This window comes from Humulus lupulus, chromosome 2 (genome assembly GCF_963169125.1).
Source record: "Humulus lupulus chromosome 2, drHumLupu1.1, whole genome shotgun sequence".
Lineage (NCBI taxonomy): Eukaryota > Viridiplantae > Streptophyta > Magnoliopsida > Rosales > Cannabaceae > Humulus > Humulus lupulus.
The window spans coordinates 295,882,725-295,905,091 of record NC_084794.1 but is presented as its reverse complement, the minus strand read 5'-3'; the positions used below and the strand labels follow the sequence as shown (position 1 = coordinate 295,905,091).

General features: G+C 30.7%; 1 protein-coding gene across 1 annotated transcript; it reads right to left on the bottom strand.

The window, feature by feature from the left end:
* Window positions 1–363: 363 nt before the first annotated feature.
* LOC133819956 (transcription factor MYB13-like) lies at window positions 364–2,198 on the bottom strand. The gene is made up of 3 exons (XM_062253344.1): window positions 1,983–2,198; window positions 1,743–1,872; window positions 364–1,200 (listed from the first exon to the last, which is right to left on the bottom strand). The coding sequence occupies exons 1-3, from the start codon at window positions 2,113–2,115 to the stop codon at window positions 696–698; spliced, it is 768 nt and encodes a 255-aa protein (XP_062109328.1). The 5' UTR covers window positions 2,116–2,198; the 3' UTR covers window positions 364–695.
* Window positions 2,199–22,367: the final 20,169 nt, after the last annotated feature.

Below are 22,367 nucleotides of genomic sequence, written 5' to 3'. Positions count from 1 at the left end.
ATAATATTTTATAACATTTAATAAATTATAACCCAATTTTTTTTGCACGATGACGTACATTATAATTATAACATACTTCCTGCCAATTTTCATAAAATTCCGAATAAATTATTGTGCCGAAATCAGAGTTCAAACAGTTAGTTGCACACGTGCCTAATTTTTCTTATACCCATGAAAAATCATCTTATTTGAAATCTAATTTCGATATTGTAAATTATTCAGAATTTTCTGAAAATTGGCAGAATACTTACTATAACTATCATGTACAGTATCATATAAAAAAAGTAAGTTACAATTTCTCCAAGTACCAAAAATAATACTCATAACTAAAAAGCTCGTTCCCTTCTACCATATACACAAATATTGAACAAGTCAATATTAATTATTTATTTATTTATTTATTGTTCTTGTCTTGTCAATAAAAATTTCTACAAATAATAATAATGTCCACATATATTTTCCAAAAAAAATGAAATAACCTAATCTTTTACAAAGACCTAGCTACACTAGATAAATATATAGTCAACCATAATGGATATTATTATTAGAGACAACTTTCTCTGTCATGCCCCCACGTACGTTTAGTCTCTTCAACGTTCAAAACTGCCAATTACAACGTTGGAAATTTCTCTGTACTCACTTCCTAGCTCCGAAATAATTTCGATCAAATTTATGATAATAATAATAATAACGAATCAAAATTCTGGTAATTCTGGTGAGCCACCAGCTTTGATGAAAATGTCGTACCAAAACTCCATATCATATTGATCTTGATCATCATAATTAGTATTGAAGATCAGTGACTCATTTTGGAGTAGCATATCACCACCATGATCATCAAAACCACCCGAGACCACTTGATCCAACGGCCAGATCATGCTCTCATCGAGTTCTGGGAAATCAGAACTACTTCCAGATGAGACTTGGTGATGATCATATTCTTCATCCTTTACGACAATGACTTTGCTGTCGTTTTGGCTTGTTTCGTGTTCAGTTGAAAACTCACTCGAGGATGAGCTCTGTTGTGGAGAAGAGTTGGCACTGCTGCTGGTCCTGCCAGTACGGTGTCGTTTTGGAGAGAAATCTTTCTCTGAATTATTATTATTATTATTTATGAGCCTTTTTTTCAAGTGGGTATGCCATACGTTTTTTATTTCGTTGTCAGTTCTACCCGGTAATCTAGCTGCGATTGCTGACCATCTGAAAAAACCAAGAAAAATAAATAAATTAAAATTTTAAAAAAAAAAATCCAATTAGAGAATTTCAAAATATTCTGATACTAATTTAAGTACATTTATATGTATACATATATAAATATATGTATATTTTGTATCGTAGTAAGGTTTATTTTTGGTATATATATCGAATCTTTTTAAGCCTAGTTGCAAAGTCAAACATGTTATTCTAATTATTTAGTGGGAAAAGAGAGAGAGATAAAAAAACATATCTTTTTTTGATTTTGCCACTATTAAATTTTTTTTTTTTTTTTAATTTCCCAAAACATGATTTTTTTTTTAATTAACTCAGATTAAGATCTGGCCACAGCAAAAAAATAATGATAATAATACAATAGAAAATTTTCACAGAGAACCAATGAGATATGGGAGAAGTGGAAGATGTGTTGTATATATATGCACTAATTTCATATTGGATTATATATATATATAGGCCATTAATGAGAATCAATATATTATATAATGAAATGATGATATTCATACATATATATATATATAAATACATACCTATTGCCAAGCATTTGGTGCAAGTTAATGATGGTTTCTTCTTCTTCTGGTGTGAAGTTTCCTCTTTTGATATCTGGGCGAAGATAGTTAATCCACCTCAGTCTACAGCTCTTCCCACATCTCAAAAGTCCTATAATAATTATACATAAATACATAAGAAAAAGATATATATATATCTATCTATATATCTTATATATATAACAAAAAAAAAAGTTAAGAATAATAATAATAATTACGTACCAGCTTGCTTAGGGAGAGCACGCCAGTTTCCATGGCCAAATTTCTGGACAAAGTTGATGAGAACTTGGTCTTCTTCAGGGGTCCATGGACCTTTCTTCAACCCCATCTTTTCACAGCAAGGAGCTCTGCCCATGTTAGATGTTCAGATCGATCAGTACTATATCGAAAATCTCTCTCTATATATGTGTGTGTGTGAGAGAGCTCGAGCTTTTTTGTAAGTGTTTTGTGGGGTATTTATAATCATAAACAAGGTATTTCATTGGTCAAACTGAGGAGAAAAATCCTCATTCAAAATTGTGTACATATGGCTATGTATGTACCACTAGCACTTTCTAGGAAGGAGAGCTAAGCTAGCCCTCTCTTTATCTCTCTATAAAAATATTATTATATAGTAATTAATTATATTATTGTTGTATAATAATATTTTTTGATTGATATGGGCAAAAAAGCTTTGGAGTTGGAGACTATGTCATGTGTGATTTTTGTCTTTTAGTAAACTGGTAAAACTGCACGAGGCCCTTCAATGTTTGACAAAATGTTCATATATATATATATATATATATCCGTGTGGTGTTATACTAAAATAATAGCTAGCTAGCACTAAGAAATAATATATATATATAGGAAAATTATATTATAGGATCTTTTAAGCCGTATTGATAGAGTTTTAGTGCTCTCGACTCGTAAATAGTTTTCGGTGCGATTTTTTTTATGATTGTGTATATTGTAGTTGTTTAGAATATTTTGCAAATTTTCAGAAAATTTCGAATTGTTAACTATACCGAAAACTAAGTTCAAACATGTTGTTGCATGTGTGACTAATTTTTTTTATGCGGGTAGAAAGAAACATTTTTTAACCTAGTTTTCGGTACTGTAAATTATTCAGAATTTTCTGAAAATTTGCAGGATGCTGTAAACAATTACAATATAGACGGTCATAACAAAAATTGTGCCGAACATTGTTCACGGGTTGAGAGTACTAAGAGCCCCACTGGTAGGACTTAAAGTGAAATCCCTACAAGAGAATTGTCATATATTTCTATTTTCTGAAAAATTTGTGAGAATAAATTTTTTTTTAGTGATTTTGTATTCTGCACTACTTTTTATATTCTTTTGCAAAATAATCTCTGTTTAAAATTTGATAAGTTGTCTTAATTTTTTGACTGACTATTTAAATTTTTCGATCAACTATGTAGATTGCAACACTTGTTATTTTATTTTATTTAATAAAATTCAAATTTAACTTTTCACATTTTATTCACATACTAGAGTAATTTTACTGCAAAACGACCCTTATATTTATAGTCGTCATCACATTTTTCTATTTATTATTTTATTGCACTAAAATATTTCAAAAGAAGAATATTTGGAGTGAAAAAGGATTGGCCAGCAACATTTTCTTGATCTCTAAATAATTATGACATATATTAAAAATAAATAATGATGACCATATATATATAAATTCTTTTGTTCTTTTTATCATAATTAATTAGGAATAAGATTCTAAATATTTTCACAAGCTAATTTTTCTTTTTGTTTAATTTATTAGTATTATTATTTTTAATTAGGAGTTAACTCTTACTTCATGTATTACCTATATATATATATATAGGACTTTAATTTCTATTGTATTTATATGTTTTGTAGGTGGCATCAGAGTCTAATGAAAAATAAGCTAAATTTGTATTATTAATGTTTCAATGTAATTATTTTTCTATATATTTTAGTCCCTTTTTTTATAAGATTTAACTATTATGCCCCTATTGAATTTTTATTTATTTATTCATTTATTTATATATATATTTAAAATTTACGCTTTGTATTTATATATTTATACTATCTTGTAATAACTTTCAACCAATACATATTTTATGTATTTAATCCAATTAATTGTTTAAAATTTCATCTGTTATAAAAAAATCTGTCTCTGCCATTATTAAATTTAAATCCAATTAAGATCATATACATAAAGTAAAACAATAGAGTAAAAAAAATAGCAATAAATAATTAAATAAACTACAGCAAAAATAAGTTTAAGAATTCTTTATGGAATTGTCGTTTTTATGTGAAAAAATTTGTCCCCCAAATATCAATTATTGTCGTAAAATATCTCTTAAAGAAGACTTTTATATAATAGACAAATCAAGAGCAAGAACATTATAATAAAGTGATAGACAACTTTTTACTTTTCTAAGAAAAATGCCAATTTTCAGCTATTTTTTTTATATATTTGCTAGAATGAGACACTCATTATTACATTGAACCAGCCGACATAGCAAAGCCATGCCTTCAAAGTATATAAATATATATATATATATATATTTAAAGGAGAATTCTCTTATACAGGCTTCACTTTAAGTTTTACCGGTATGGCTCTCAGTGTTTACAACTCGTGAACAGTTTTCGGCGCGATTTGTTTTTATGACCGTGTATATTGTAGCTATTTCGAGCATCTTACAAATTTTCAGAAAATTCTGAATAGTTTACAATACCGAAAACTAGGTTCAAACATGTTGTTGTACACGTGACTAATTCTTTTTATACGCGTGGAAAACAACACTCTTATTATTAATGATTTTGTTCCTTTGGTAAAATAACTTATTTTAGTTTAATTTTGATAACTATTTACAAAATGACTTGACAATTTAGACAGTTAGTCGAAAATTTTAGAGAGTTGGTCGAAAAATTCAAACAGTTAGTCGAAAATTTTAGACAACTGATCGAAAAATATAAACAACTAGTCGAATTTTTAGACAAATGCTATTTTGTAAAAAAATATCAGAACTAAGTCAGATTGCAAAATTATTTTAAAAAAAAGATCTCATTCTCACCAATTTATCTTCTAAATATTATACACCTGCAATTATTATTATTTTTTTAAAAAATCATTCAAAATTAAGAATTTTGAGAAAGAATAAATAAGGACTTGATTGCCAAAAACAAATTCTCAAGGATTGAATTGTCAAATATCAAAAAATACAAGGGGCATTTATACTAGAATCCCTTATATTAATGCATGGTATAAATTATATAATATTTTGCAATATTAATATATATTATATATATTTGTTAACTTTTTCATAACTAATGCATTAATATATAATGGGATAGATGTATAAAAATGTAACTTTAAATAGTCAAATTGGCAACACAACAACTTGTCCAGCAAAAATACATAGCGATACAGCCTATTTGTTACTCCAAATCATTGCAATTTGCAAGATAATAAATAAAATCAAAAGTCAAAGATGTACAAAAGGCCAAATCATAATTTGCACAATTTTTATACCATATCTCTTTAATTCTCTCTCTCTCTCTCTCTCTCTCTCTCTCTCTATATATATATATATATATATGGAACATTTTGTCAGGTAATATTGAAAGTATAATCCTGTCTTCGTAATGAGTTTTTTTTGTAAGGTAATATTTTTATATATGAATATGATTGAGAACACATTTTAAAAAAATTAAGAAGAAGATATTGACGAACATTCTATTATTAATTAGTCATATATATTATCAATGTTAATTTAATACTTTCCATATTTTCCAAGAATTTTGCATAATTTCCAAAATATTGTTAGAAAACAATTTTATATATATATTAAAAAAAAAAAAAAAAGCTAAAGAGCACTTTCACGGTCCCCAATATCGTATATTATTATTGGTGTGAGTTAATATTTAATTACACATATTTTAATTATATTAATTTAAAATTAATGACAATATGCCTTAAGCACTCTAGGGTACCTTAATTATATCATGCTCTAATTTTTGTATCATCAACATAGATGATAGATATTAATTGTAAAAATAAAACAATTAATAAGATTTTGAATATATAATAAATTATTTGTATATTTTTCATAAGGTGACTTTTATTATTGTTTGTTTTATTTGTCATCAGTGATTAGTGTTTTATATATTCTTACTTCTGATTTTTCTTTTTTCGAAAGTTCTAAGAGCTGATTATTATGTTTTTTATTTGATCAATTAAGAGCTTGATGATAGATACTATTAATTATTTCAACCTTTGTTTTTGCACGTAGCATTTGGAGTAATCCTTATAGTCAATATAAGAGTTGTGTTCAAAACTAATTATGACAATGTCTTATAAATATATGTATATATATTTATAGGAACTATCTGACACGGGTACAACTGACTGTTTGAATTCTGATTTCAGCACGGTAAATTATTCGGAAGTTTTTAAAATTTGGTGAGATGTCTGTTATAACTATAATGTACATCATCATATAAAAAAATTAACTAATAATTTTTTTAAATACCGAAAATAAAAATCAGCGGATACAAATTCGACTTTGATTTTGATTCCCTTGTTCTCGTCAACGTGGGAAGAAGATATTGAAAATTAAGAACAAGACATTGGAAGTTGAACTGTGTAGATATTACCACCTCATCAAACTAATTTCTTAAATGGAAAAAATAAAATAAATTACCAATTATATAACATTTTTATTTTATTAATCGTATTTTTTATTTATAGAAACGGTTATATAAATTTAATTCCTTATTATCTTTTCCAAGACAAAGTAAGATTACAACTTTTTATATTTCCTATCATCAACACAGATATAGATATCGATTGCAAAAATTTATTAAAGCATATATAATAATGTCAATAAAATTAAACATATAATAAATTATGTGCATATTTCCCGTAACAAAACATCATCATAACCAATACGAAATACAGTTATTAATATTCTCTTTCTTGAAAATAGAGAATTAATTAAACCCTTAAATATATATATATATATAGTTGTATAATTAATAATAATAATAGAGAAGAAAAGGAACTCAGACTCTGTTCAAAAGTTATTTGAATTGACTATATGCATGGAGTGAGTCAATATTTGAATGAACAAATAGACAAATCAAGTACTTGAGTATTAAGTGAGTGATGATCCAGATTATAATCTTAATTATCAAGTTTAATCAAGACTAATTATTAAGTTAAGAAAAATCACATATTAAATCGTTTCCTTATTTCTTTATATAGCTTAGCTCAGTTTATAATGTTCTGTCATTTCTATACATAACATAATATGTATAATGGGTATTGCTACGGTGCATACCTAAAAAGGTATGTACCGGTGCATACCTTTTGTGACTTTTACTGTTTTTTGGCTCATAAATGGTTTTCGGCGCGAGTTTTTTTTATGACTGTGTTTATTGTACCTATTTAGAGCATCCTGTAAATTTTCAGGAAATTCCGAATAATTTACAATGCCGAAAACTAGGTTCAAACAGGTTGTTGCACGCGTGATTAATTTTTTTTATACGCGTGAAAAACAGTCTGTTTGAACCTAGTTTTCAACATTGTATATTATTCGGAATTTCCTGAAAATTTACAGGATGCTCTAAATAGCTACAATAAACACAGTCATAAAAAAACTCGCGCCGAAAACTATTTATAAGCCAAAAAACAATAAAAGTCACAAAAGGTATGCACCGCATACCTTTTTAGGTATGCACCACAGCAATATCCTATGTATAATATATATAATGACAATGAAATATTAATTACATGCATATATGATGACATACTTGAACATAGTATAGCATATGAATATATATTTATATATTTTTCACCACTACCACTACACAATTATTTCACAAATAGAAATATTAAAAAAAAATGAGAACTATGTGGATATATATTAATTAATCAATGAAATGTAACTTATTGTAACGTTAAAGAAAGATAATAAATGTATTTAATTTGAACAAATTAATACCTTTCCTTTAATTTATTTTATTTTTGTTATTAATATTTTAATTACATTTTTTTAATTAACTATCAATATTTTTAATTTATTATAATGTATGAGTTATACTATATATATATGTTTTGTATTCATTTAATATATAAATATTTGTTTTGTCAGGTACTCAATATATAACATTAATTAATTAATTTGTTGAATTAATAACCAGGAGTTATTCTTTTTCTACAAGTTTTTTTTTCCTATTTATTATAAGCTCTTTGCTTTTGTTTTGTGTACGACTTAATTTGGATTGCTTCTTACAAACATTTCTACTTTCGATCTTCAAATATCGAATAAGCTTATCATAATATACAAAAACAATTCAAATATTTATTAATTAAATCTAATAATTGCCTTATATCCATGGATAATCTCAACTCAACGTCCTTCAGTACTTAATCAATAAATTAAATATTGATTATGATCTTAATTAATCAATAAACAATACTACTGTACTGAACATTTCAACAATAAATATTCAATAATATATATTTATATATATAATCATGCTTAATTAAAATCATCAAGAAACATTCACTCTCTTGACTACTTCTGGTTTAATTAATTATATAGTTACGTAATTAATTTTTAGAGAATAATGTTTTGACCCATTATTAATTAGGTTTATATATACACAACCGCGTGCCTCTCTGTAATCTCAGAACTAATTAAGAATTTTATTTTAAATTAATTAATTTAAACGTCGGTGGTGATTAATTACATTAATATATTTATATAATATATATGCATGCTCATATATTTATTATATATAGTTGTTACAAGCTAGCAGGGCATGGTAACGTGATCCAAATATTTATCCAAAATATTTTGGTTTGGTAGTTTATATCTCTTTATATAAAAAATATCCTAAATATTTAATGATATATATATTCAAAATTAATTAAAAAATATATTTATTAATTATATTAATATAAATTTAAATATTATAAAATATAATTATTATAATAATATATAATACAAAAATAATAATTATATTAATATAAATTCAAATGTTATAAAATAGGTTATTTATGATTTTTGCTATGACTTATACATTATCGTACCCCTCATTTGTTCAGGTCGTTAAAAATTCTCACTCAACTATTCACAGTGTTGTAAAGTGGGACTTTCGCCCAATTTTGTCCAATATTGACAGGGCTCTTTGCTTGTTGATGTGTCTTGGCCACGTCAACAACACATGTGTATTTTTTTATAAATTAATTTAAAAATATTTTAAATTTTTTTATTAAAAATTAATAAATTTAAAATTAATCATAGTTTATAAAAAAATTAATTTGTAAGATTTGATTTAATTTAAAAACCACTGGGCACAATAATATACGTATAGGTCATAGTTCGGGTCCAAAAATACTAAATAGCTTATAAAATATTATTATGATAATAACATATAATTTTAATTTTTTACTAATTATATAAATATGAATTCAATTATTATAAAATATTATTATTATAATAATATTATTTAACACAAGACTAGATATTTAATACTTATATTAATATAAATTTAAATATTATAAAATATCATTACAGAAATAATATATAATACATAATAAAAAAAATTATTAAAAAAATTAAAAACATAAAACAAAAATGTCAAAGCCTCTAAACACCCTCGAGCTTAATTTTAAGAAAAAGAAAAAGAATCTCGTGATCCGTAAGGGGAAAGACCGGGTAAGCTGTGCAATCCCACACTGCCTGGGGAAGGTCAAGTGTGATGATTCTAAGACTGTCTAGGTATGGGACTACACACTACAACAAAATAGGCATTTAATGGCTATATGGGGGAGACATTGTAGACATTTGATGTCTCCCCCCAGGGGAGACGTTGTTGCACGGGCCATCTAAAGTGGCCCTATGACGTCTCCCATGGGGAGACTTTGTAGACTTTCAACGTCTCCCCATGGAAGACGTCATAGGGTGTACGTGTACAACATATGACGTCTCCCATGGGGAGACGTTGAAAGTCTACAAAGTCTCCCCATGGGAGACGTCATAGGTACCTACAACGTCTCCCATGGGGAGACTTTGTAGACTTTCAACGTCTCCCCGTGGGAGACGTCATATGTTTTTGTATTTTTTTTTTTAAAAATTAAATAATTATTTTCAGTATATTAATTAATAGAATTAAATATATTATTTTTTTTTTGAAATAGAATTAAATATATTAATTTAAAAATCTAAATTATATACAAATTTAAATTTTGAATTTTCATTAATAAAACCGAAATGTGTATATCTAATATGTTTTTGCTAGCTAAATATACAAAATTGTAATATGTGTTGTTAAACATACAAAATTAACAAATATTACACTAGCTAGCTAAACATATAATAAGAAAGAAAAAGTAAAAGTAAATGACAAAAACCTAATATGTTGGACGATGACTTTGAATTATCGGTAGAATATGGTTCGCCCAGTGTTGTCGCATTTCATTAATCTGTGCTTGTGTATATGGCGTAGTGTTTAGCTACAAAAAATACAAATTAAAATATATTAGTTAATCAATTATTTGATTATATATAATTTAATAATAAATAAATTGTTAATTTTGTATAAATTTATATACATACCTCTTTCTTCAAGTAACGTCCAGGTCGTGAATGTTCAATGTAATCCTTGAACATTCTCATCACATAATATCCACATGCCACATTGTCTGGTTGGTGCGGACACTAATATTTAAATAAAATATCAAGCAATTAATATAAAAAATATCAGTAAAATTCAAGTATAATTAAAGTCGTAGTTACTTACTTTCGGTTGCACAATTTCTATATTATTTGGAATCTCGGGAGGTTTTGGTAGACTGGTCAGAAAAAGGTTGAAAGCATTGACTATTACTGCCACAATTTCTTCACGGTTTTCCAGTTCTGAGTTCACCGGATCACAACAACAAACGTAATATGCATATGGGGCCAATATAATCAACATCCAATGATCACTGCACAAGAAAAACAATATTTGGTATAAGTCTCCAACGCAAATGTTATAAGGACTAAGTATTTGGCAGTAACAAATTTTTGAACTTACCCATGGTTCCAGGGGACAATCATAAGTTGCTCACTTGATCTTAATTGACGACAGCGCTTGAACGGACCTTGAACACGCTCTTCAAATGAACTTCCTTTAGTGGCTACAACATTAGGATTGACAAATAAAAACTTATTTTGGCGCCCTTGTTCTACCAAAAAATTGTATAACAACCTATTAAAAAAAGAGTAGTAGTCAAAAATATAATTTAGGAAATTTGTTGTTAAAATAAATCAAATAAGAAATGTTAAGTGAAAAAATTGTGAGATACCTCATGTAGCAAACGACAACTCCTTGTCCAATCTTTTCCATTCGAATAAATTGAAGTATGTCCTCTTTGCATATGTAAAGACTTGAAATATCCTGACCGATTACATCCTCATCTATGCCTGGATTGACACAGTCATCGTCATTCCAGCGAGATATAATATTGTATATCTGTTCCAAAGGACTGGTGTCTTGTGTCAGAGGATCACTCAAACATTGTATTCTTTCTCGGGGTCGTTGTGTTGAAGGAGCAATTGGTCGTTCTGATATGTTATTACTTCTAGAACAAGTCTGTAAAATAATATTAATAATTAGAAAATTTACAAAAAAATTGAAATATATAATAACAAATATGATTATATAAACATGATACATCACCTGTTCATGTATATCATCAGATACGATGACCAATTCCTTAGGCCATGATATAGGATGCCCAATAGCCTGAATGACTATGTACATATGTTGATCAGGTTTTGCATAAGGAAGAGGTGTCGCCGGCTTAATAGCGTCAGTAATCACCACTTGGTAGTTGTTACCCAACTCTTTGTCAATGAGCTTGCCTGATGCAACAATATTAAATCATACCTTCATTAAATCCCATATATGAGTTTTGTTCTCCACTGGAACTTCGTTCCAGGAGTTACAGGTGATGGGCACAATAGTCCTCACCATAGAACCCAACGCTGAAGATCGATTACTTCTTGCAGTACCTATTACTTGACCATACTCATTGAACTTTACAGGTATAAGATTTCCTTCACTTCTATTCTTAATCAATTTATTCATCCATGTGCGTCCTCGCACATTTTTATCATCTGTAATCTCTGCCTCAGTATCAGGATTTTGTTGAGGATTTTCCTCCTCATCACTATCACCAAAAGGATCTGACATCTGTGAAACATAAAAATCAATATGATAAGTTATATATATAGAAAAAAATGACAAACAAAAACATATCATAAACAAACCAAAATCATTTTTGCAATAATGACAAACATAATTATATTATACCTCACATCAGGTTATCAATCCATAAACCTTCACCATTATCACGTAAACAAACACCATCATCATCAATTTCATCATTACATATTGGTGAAGTGAATATGATTGATTCTTCTTCAATAGGTATATCATGCAAATCACCGTCTTTGGTATTCCATTCTTTTGTTGGCGTTGTAAGCACAATTGACCATTGGTTGTCTGAAGGATCATTCACATAAAACACTTGTTTTGCTTGTGCAGCCATTATAAATCTGTCAGATTTGTGCCCTAGTCGATTTAGGTTTACCAATGTGAAACCAAAATCTTCATATATTATGCCACTGTCACTCTTCACCCAATCACAAAAGAAAACAGGTATGCGAGTTGTGATATAATCTAACTCCCAAATTTCTTTAATTACTCCATAGAAAGTCATATCACTTTGAACAGGATTTTTGTCTTTCGCACTGGATATTTGCATAGTTCTAGCGACAAGACTAACACCACTATTTTGTGTGGTTCTATTGGTATCACGCTCCCTAGTATTGAATTGTGTACCATCGATTACATATGAAGAAAACTTGATGACTCTATGAGAAGGGCCTCGAGAGATCCACTTAACAATGTCTGACACATTATTTGATTTGTTTTTCAATTCATTGACAACCTATTAAAAATAAAACTAGTCAAACAACATACATTACTATATAATAAAAATAAAATCAAAAAATCAACATAATATACCTTATTTTTTATCCAACTATTAAATGTACGATAATGTTCGTCTTGTAACCATTTGGAGTTCCTTGACTTTGATGGAAATTTTGTCTTGATCCAGTTAAAATGTTCCCTTCAAAATTACATATGCTGTTAGTGAACTAATTGTGAAAGTTATCACATATTTACATTGCATATGCATTATATCTATGAAGATAAACTTACTCGATATACGGCTGAATTTCATTAATATTTTGCAATACTAGACGATGTGCTTCATCTAGTTCATCCTGACTCACTGCGCAAACAACACTACCCCGACGACTCTGAATCTCAGCATTATTAACTTCATTTACCCCAATCCTCTGTACACCAGCCATGTATTCGGAACAAAATTCAACTGCCTCTTCAGCAATATAACATTCCACAATGCACCCTTCTGGGCGACTTCTATTTCTGACATACCCCTTAAGAATCTTCATATATCGTTCAAATGGATACATCCATCTTAAATAAACGGGACCACAATATCTCAATTCTCTAACCAAGTGAACTGTGAGATGAATCATTATATCAAAAAAGGAAGGTGGGAAGTATTTCTCCAGCTCACACAAGACCTCAGCAATTTCATCATGTAACTTAGGTAACTTAATAGGATCAATCACCTTACAACACAATGACTTGAAAAATAAACATAACCTTGTGATAATCTCTCGAACTTTTTGAGGTAAGACAGAACGAATTGCCACTGGTAGCAAGTGTTGCATTAGAATATGACAATCATGAGATTTCATACCACTCAGAGTACAACTTTTCATGTCTACCAATGACCTTATATTTGATGAATAGCCATCTGGAACTTTTACATTAAATAGACAGGAACAAACTTCCTTCCTTTCATCTTTAGTGAGGGTGTAAGCAGCAGGAGGCAAGTATGTTCGTCTCTTATCTATTTTCGGAGTTAATCCTTTACGTATACCCATTGCAGCCAAGTCTTGTCTAGCCTTAATTCCGTCCTTAGTTTTCCCAGGAATATTCAACAAAGTTCCAATCAAACTATCACATACATTTTTCTCTATGTGCATAACATCTAAATTATGGCGTACAAGTAAGAATTGCCAATATTCAAGCTCGAAAAAAATAGATTTCTTTTTATAACAACTTTTGGGCTCTTCCACAACCTTAGCCTTCCCACGACCCTTCCGCTTTGTAGGTGTACGAACTTTAGGCTTACCTAACTTAAACATGATTTTAGACATCTTCTCAAGTACTTCACTCCCATTTAAAGGTTGAGGAGCCTCCTCAAACTCTTGTTTGCCGTTGAATGCCTTTTTCCAAGTTCGATATTTATGCGTACTAATCAAGAACTTCCTATGACCCATATAACATACTTTTCGGGAGTGCTTTAAGTATTCAGAACATGTTTTTTCTTCACAAATGGGACAAGCCTTATATCCTTTCACACTAAACCCGGATAAATTTTCATAAGCAGGAAAGTCATTGATAGTCCACAACAATACAGCTCTAAGATTAAATTCTTCTTGCCTGTACGCATCATAAACCTTAACCCCTTCATCCCACAAAGTTTTCAAATCATCGATAAGAGGCGACAAATATACGTCGATGTCATTGCCAGGTTGTTTAGGTCCCGATATCAACAATGTCAACAAGGTAAATTTTCTCTTCATGCACAACCATGGGGGTAGATTGTAAATGACAAGCATAACAGGCCAACAACTATACTTACTACTAAGAGAAGTGTGTGGATTAATCCCGTCAGTCGAAAGACCAGACGAATATTACGAGATTCATTTCCAAAACAAGGCCACTTCAAATCAACCCTCTTCCAAGCTAGGGTGTCAGATGGATGCCTTAATTTACCATCATTTATTCTCTCATTAGCATGCCACGATAAATCTTTAGCATGTTCAGCATTTCTAAACAACCGGATGAAACGAGGAATAGGAGGAAGGTACCACAAGACCTTGGCGGGTACTCCTTCCTTGACATCCTCACCATTTCTTTTCTTTTGCCATCGTGACTCACCACAAGTAGGACACATTTTTGCATCTGCAAAGTCATTCCGATATAACATGCAATCATTAGGACATGCATGAATTTTTTCATATTGCATGCCTAATGAGCATAATGTTTTCTTTGCTTCATAAAATGAAGTTGGCATTTCATTACACTCCGGCAACAAATCATTCAAAAAACAAAGTAGATCAGTCATTCCTTTATCACTCCAACCGTGTTTAGCTTTCAAATTGTACAACCTAAGGAGTGCGGATAACTTTGTAAATTTTTTACAACCGGGGTAAATCGGTTTCTCAGCATCACTAAGTAGTGTCTCAAACTTATCTGGGTCTACTCCGGATCCATAATGTGCGTCATCAATCATATCATCTAATGCATCGCAATTCTCCTCTACTATATTCCTCCTTACTTCATTGGGTCTACTTGGTGGAGTTGGCGCGACATGCATTCTCTCCCCATGCATATACCAAACCGTGTAACTTTTGTCGATTCCATTGAAAAATAAGTGTTGTTTGATCTTACTAAGATCCATTTTCCTTACATTTCCACACTTAATACATGGGCAACGAGTAAATTTTAGGTCTTTCACATTCTCCAAACAAAATCTTAAGAATAAATCGACCCCGTTTTTATATTCCACGGATAACCTATTCGCTGACATCCATTTTCTATCCATATCTTCTCCTATGTCTATGAAAAATTAAACAATAAAAACTACATAAGCACATGGTCGAGTGTATGAAAAATTGGGCAGCATTTCTTCTATATTTGCAACCTAGCCATTAGTCAATCTTATCAAATCCAATCAAATAAGCACAACACAATTCAAATATAATATTAGAATACATAATTCTAGACAAAATCGGACAGCATTTTCCCTATAATATTGATCTAACCATCTGTTAACAACAAGTCAAACAATTCAAACAGCACACAATAAGTTTCTTCCTTATAGCTCCACAGCACACAAACAAATTTTCCAGAACCTACTTCACTAAAACACACAGTTCTCAACCTTCTGTTATCACCGCAACACACAATTTTAATCTCAGAACCTACTTCACTATGGATGAATATTTAAGATATTCAAACTCTTCTAACAAAAATTTAATAATACTAAAACGAGAGATAAGATAATGTACGTACCTCTTGCAATTAATAGTCCTAGCTAGAAAATTTACTTCACTTTGCAATGCACTTTGCTATTAAATTCACAACCAAAAAAATTGAATTAATTAATAAATAAGAAATTACTAAACAAATATCACTAAATAATTGGATTAACAATAACTTATTCTTGCAATTTTAGAAACTTAAAAACCTCAAATGTGTTATTGAAATAGAAATTTTGAGGCAAAAATCTCTCTAGTTAAAACCACAACCTACAAAATTAAATTAATTAATAAATAGAATATTACTAAATAAATAAAAAAACATAATATATATAATCAACCTACTTCAATGTTAATAAAATATTTAAAATATATTTATACAAATATATATAATTTTTTAATTAAATAATAATATAAATTAAAAAAATCATAAACATAAATATTTGAATTACTTATATCTATACATGCAATTTAGTATGTAAATTAAAATTAAATTATTTTCCTTATTTTAGATATATATATATTAATACTTAATCAACCTAAAAAATTAATTAAAAAATCTACAATTTTCGGATTAAATAGTAAAAAAAAATTAAAAAACAGTAAATAATGTGGTATAATATCAATATCACAATTATTAATGTCAAATTTTCACTAAAATTATTTTTCAAACTTTAAATAAATATTTCTAATATCCTAAAATTACCCAAAACCGCACTATTCACAAATACCCTAAAATCCCATCATTAACACACTATATTTAAAGAAAATAAATAAAAAACATTATTCTTACTATTATACAGTAATTAAATCTTAAAAACATACCTAAAAGTAATTTTTGTTGATGAAAATCAACCAAACACGGAAGCCAAAATCGCCCAAAATCGCCTTGAAATCGCCTCTTTCCGCCTCTGGTTCGTGTGCTCGGGGAAGAAGAAGAGTGAGGAGGTTATATAAAAGGGAAGCCTCCAACGTCTCCCCTGGGAAGACGTGCACACTTCCAACGTCTCCCCTGGGAAGACGTGCACACTTCCAACGTCTCCCCTGGGAAGACGTGCCACATCGGACGTCTTCCTAGGGGAGACGTTGGAAGTGTGCACGTCTTCCCAGGGGAGACGTTGGAAGTGTGCACGTCTTCCCAGGGGAGACGTTGGAAGTGTACACGTCTTCCCTGGGGAGACGTTAGAAGCCTAAAATTGTCAGATTTATATATATTTAATTATTTTATTTCGATTTTTAATTAATTATAAATAACGCCTCCCACTACTTTTAATGACTTACACACTTAGTCATAAGCAATAACTTTTGATGACTTGCACACTTAGACTTTAAATATCCCTGATTAATTTTAATGTCTTACAAATTGGTGTAAGTCATCATAGATAGTCATTAAAAGTGAAAATTGTTGTAGTGACACAGTTGAAGAGGGATTAAATGGATTGATGGGTACTACCTATATCAACAAGATGCATCTTCTTTTCGGTAGCCCATCACTTGAGAACTCCAAAGTTAAGCGTGCTTGACCTGGGGTAATCTAGGGATGGGTGACCTCCTGGGAAGCCTTCCTAGGAAGCATGTGAGTGAGGACAAAACATGCTGAAAAGACTCGTGTTAGTTTGTAGGGCCAGTCGTCATTCCAGAAAGCAGCCATAGTGACGTGGGGCGTCACATCTTTCTAATTACTTGCAGTTTGAGCAATTGAGTTGTAATATTTATTTAATCAATTACTTTGTCTATTGTATTTTTGCATAGAGTTGTATTTTTGGTTTTTCCACTTTTCCATTGAGCAATAAAATAATATTCTCTAACAATCAAAAGCTTAGTTTCCTTTTCAATGGAAGGAGAAACCATGGAGATCATATGAGGATCCAACTTTGAAAAGATGGTAAGATAAGGTAATGTTCTTCTTTTGTTTTCTTAGAAGATCTAATAGTTCTCATATAGTGATAGAAATGAGAAGAAGAAAATGTTATAAATGAGATTCATTGTTTTCCAATCTCCTTTGTTTTTTAGTGGTTATATTAGAAGATAATTTAATATCTTGAGTTTTATGATATGTGATCAATATGTAAATAATCTAGTAGATTATTGGGTAATATGCTAGCATGTCATATAATTGTGTTGATGGGAAATGTAATGCCCCGGATTCCCTATTATGGTTAATGGCTGGATTAGTAGGCCGGGAGGGCCATAACTGTTTAATTATGCCATTAAATGTGTTTATGCATGTTTATGAGAATTATATTATCATATGATGTTAAATGCATGCTTGTGAGTCCACATTTGTTTACAGGGGTATTATGGTAATTTGGCCCGTTGAGGGTATAATTGAATATTTGTTGTATGTTAATGATATATTGTGAGACCACATTATAATGTGGATTGGTTCAAGTATTCCGACATGAGACGATTCTTAAACATGATTTATCGGTTTGGTCATAACAGGTTGGAGCTCGGGGCTCGGGGTGAGTCTCGGGGTGATATTAAAGGTTATAGCGTTACCGGGGATTTTAGGGTAACAGGTTATGAAATATTGGTGTTTGAGGATATTGAGATTAGCGGGAATTGGGAAGCGTTAATTATAATTAACGGGTTTAGCGGAATGTACCAATTTTGCCCTTGGGGTGGTTTTGGAGACTTAAGATGACATAAGGGCATTTTGGTCTTTTATGAAGGATATATGTGACTAAGTAACTTAGAAGGCTGTGGAATAAAATTGAGTAAAACAGGGGTTAGTTTTTTCTCTTCCCGTACCTTCTCATAGCCTCATCTTCTTCATTGCCTTCTTTGAGAGTTTTGAGTTCTTGGTGGAGGTTCAAGCTAGAGGAACTTAGGGCTGGGTTGGAGACTTGGTTCTGCTTGTGTGGGAAGTTCAAAACAGGTTCTAAGGTAAGCTTTGACCATTGAATTCAAGTTAAGCTCTGTTTTTGTTCTAGCTTTTGAATCATGAGTTTGGTGTGGGAAGTGTGAATTAAAGAGGGTTTTAATGTTAGTTTGATTGGGGTTTGGTGTGAGTGAGATAAGGATGTTGTTTGGGGGTTCAATTACATGTTTGGGGAAGGTTCTATGATGGTTTAAGAGACTGGTTTGAAAGAAAGACGAACAGGGAGAAAATCTGGTTCGTGTGTGGCCGTTCTAGCTTTTCTGGGCTGGGTGCCGCGGCACGGCTTTTGCGTGCCGCGGCCCATGCGCGTCTGGCAGATGGGGGGGCCTTTTCGTTTGGGGCGTGCCGCGACACGACTTTTGCGGGCCGCGGCCCATGAGGCCAATTTTGCTAAAAAGTGGTTTTTAGCTTAGGGATTCAAACCATAGGCCTCGGGGTTGGACCTAGTACCCGGTTGGGTAGTATTTGAGGTCTCGGGGGCTGGGATTTGGTTTGGGAACCCTCAGTTATCATTTTTATTGATGAATCCTATATTTTGGTTATGACCAGGTGACCGTCGAGGAATTTAAAGGTTGATCGTTCTCAGGGGTCGTTCATATTATAATACTCACTCGAACCAGAGGTAAGAAAACGGTGTTTGAATACAGTTGCACCCTGTATAGGTATATGACATGCATGGTTTGATACTTGAGGCATGTTGGTTGATATATGTGGACATGGATTGCATATTAAATGCTGTTGAACGTTGTTTACCTGCTTGAGACACTGACTAGTCAGGGACCGACTCTAAAGTCGAGAATCATGCATTGAATGGCTCTATAGCATTAATGCCAGACCGACTCTAAGGTCGAGAAACTTATAAGCGCTTGCCTGGCTTACAACCAGATGAATATAGCCAAGGTATATGACCCCGGTGACTGTTTGTCACATGGCTAAGGGACATTGTCCATAGCTTCGACTCCAGAGTCGTGAGGAAGGTTATGTTGGTGACTAATCACCATGCACCTGTCCTAAACGAACTTATAAATGAATCACTATTCAGTTAAGCCCTGGTGGCCCTATCGTCACATGGCTAGAGGGAGCGATGCTCGTTATTGTGACTTTTGGCTATTGTCACCTATTTGTTGGACAGATAGTCCTGAATGGTTATTATGATCATTGTTGATACTAAATCATGCTTAATTGTGTTTTCTTGCTGGGCCTCGGCTCATGGGTGCTATGTGGTGCAGGTAAAGGGAAAGAAAAGCTTGGCCAACCCTGAGTGGAGAGCTTGGGCGATGTGGTGTACATACAGGGCTGCTTGACCGCCACGGTCAAGGAGTTCTCAGAGGGACTAGGGGTTTACCCTATTTTTGCTGCTTAGGCCAGCGGGGATTGTATATTTGGAACTGTAGCAACTCTTTTGTAACATGAACTACTTGTAAACATTTTAAAAAGGCTCATGAGCAGTTTATTTACTTAATGAAAAGTGTCCTTTCCTTTTTACTGGTTTTACACCTTAACCTGTTAACGACACTTAGATCACGTTTTTAGCCAAAGGACTCGGGTAGCGGGTCAAATTTCCGGTTCACCGTTCTCCGTAACTGTTCTGGGGTAGCCAGGGCGTTACAGGAAATTATTAGAATAACAACTATATGAGTTTTGTATGACATGTATAAATATATTGATTTTGTGTATCAATAGAAATGTGAAAATATGTGTATGATATTTGTAATTCATGTTCTCATATTAATAAAAAGTCATATTAGTATGATATTAGTCATGTATGTTGACAACTATGTGAAATTATAATCATGCAAACATTTGTGAGATGTTAATATGTTTATCCTATATTATTGCAATATGATGAGTTACCATTTGGTAAATAAAATGAATTATTTGAGAAATGAAATTTCCCATTTAAGTGTTTACCATCTCATTTTATGAGATAAGAAAAGATGAAACTAAAGGGGGTTACATCTTTTAATGGTTGTGTCTTGCCATTGCAAGAAAAATGGATCAAAGTGGATTAAAAAATTGTGGGATGACATGTTGACTCATTAGACTTATAGTCTAGAGTGTGGTTAAATGAAATATATTTGAGAATTATTTAGTGACAATAATTCTTAAATATGGTATATCTCAATAAGGAGACATTACAAAATTGGAGAAGCAATTTTGAATTTTACACCAATGGTACATAAAAGATAACTTTATTCATTTTGGTTAAAGATGGTGATATGTTTAAATTAATCTCAATGAGGAGAGAACTTTAAACTAAACACAATAAATTAAAGAATTTAAATAAATCAATGATGATTTATTTTCTTTGATTTAAAGTGTTTAAAAAAAAATTGACATTTTCATTTTGATTTTGATGAGAAAATCAATAGATGTCAAATTGATGTTTTCAAAAGAATCTCAAAGAGACTCTTAAGAAATACACAAAAGTTGTTTAAGTGATTTTAAGATTATTTAGACAACTAAAAATGAAAATTTGTGATTATTTATTTGAGAAATTATCACATTACACTTGTGTTCACATTTTAATTTTTTGAAATATATAAAAGAAAGCAACCAAGTGAAAGTTACTTTCAAATAAGTGTGCCTTGCTTTAGCAAGTAAATGAATCAAGATAAACATTGAGGTTTTTTATCTTGATCTATTGAGTATTTATCATAAAGTTTAAGGACTCATGATGAACTTTGAGAATCATAGGTCTAGATTTATCTTGGAGGATAAATGACTTATTAGAAATAAAGAGATTTTTATTTTAAAATGATATTTTATTATCATTATGTGAGGAATGTGGGGGTGATGCTCCAAAGTTAATCAATTTATTTTGTTGTTAATCAATTGATTAATTTGGTCATCCTATCAAATAGGTGATTTGGAATTCTACATTTTAAATCACATTGGCTATATGTGTATATAATGGATAAATCTAGACATGCTTGGTGTCTAAAGTTACTGTATTGTAATATTTTGATTCAAGAATGAATCAATTTAAAACATAAAGGAGAATTTTATAAACAAAGAGATTTCTAGAATTAATATTCAAATGTTTATCTTGGATATTAAACTATAAAATAGTGGGGGTGTTGACTATGGTCAAAATCACTATTTTAAAGGGGTAACTATTTTAATAAAACTATGGCTAGCAACAAAGTTTGAATAAAATAATGAGAGTGTCTAAGTATGCATACATGAGAAAAGAAATGATTCAAATGGAATCAATTTTACATCTCAAGAGATGGGACTTTTTCTTCAAATGAGCGAACGAGAGAGAGAGAATACTGAACGCATTTTTCTTCTGTCAGGTTACTTCAAGCTTAAGTAACCTTAAGAATATCCCAAGGCTCGGGGTACCCCAGAAACGTCCCCGATGGTAAAATAGTCAAAATCCCCAAAATTCCCTTTTGATCTCACTAACTTCAAATATATCCTCAAATATTTATTCCCATTACCCAATATCCCAGTAATGTACTAAATACCCAAAATACCCTTTGACTCTCCCCGAGTCAAGTATTAGTCCTGTTGTGACTTTTCCACTAGCTT

Bases quoted from the DNA above. Each gene is read 5' to 3' on its own strand.
- LOC133819956 (XM_062253344.1), bottom strand. From the start codon at position 2,115: ATGGGCAGAGCTCCTTGCTGTGAAAAGATGGGGTTGAAGAAAGGTCCA. The intron at 1,873-1,982 runs GTACGTAATTAT...TAATTATTATAG, and splicing joins TGCTCTCCCTAAGCAAGCTG to GACTTTTGAGATGTGGGAAG. The intron at 1,201-1,742 runs GTATGTATTTAT...TGGTTTTTTCAG, and splicing joins CACCAAATGCTTGGCAATAG to ATGGTCAGCAATCGCAGCTA.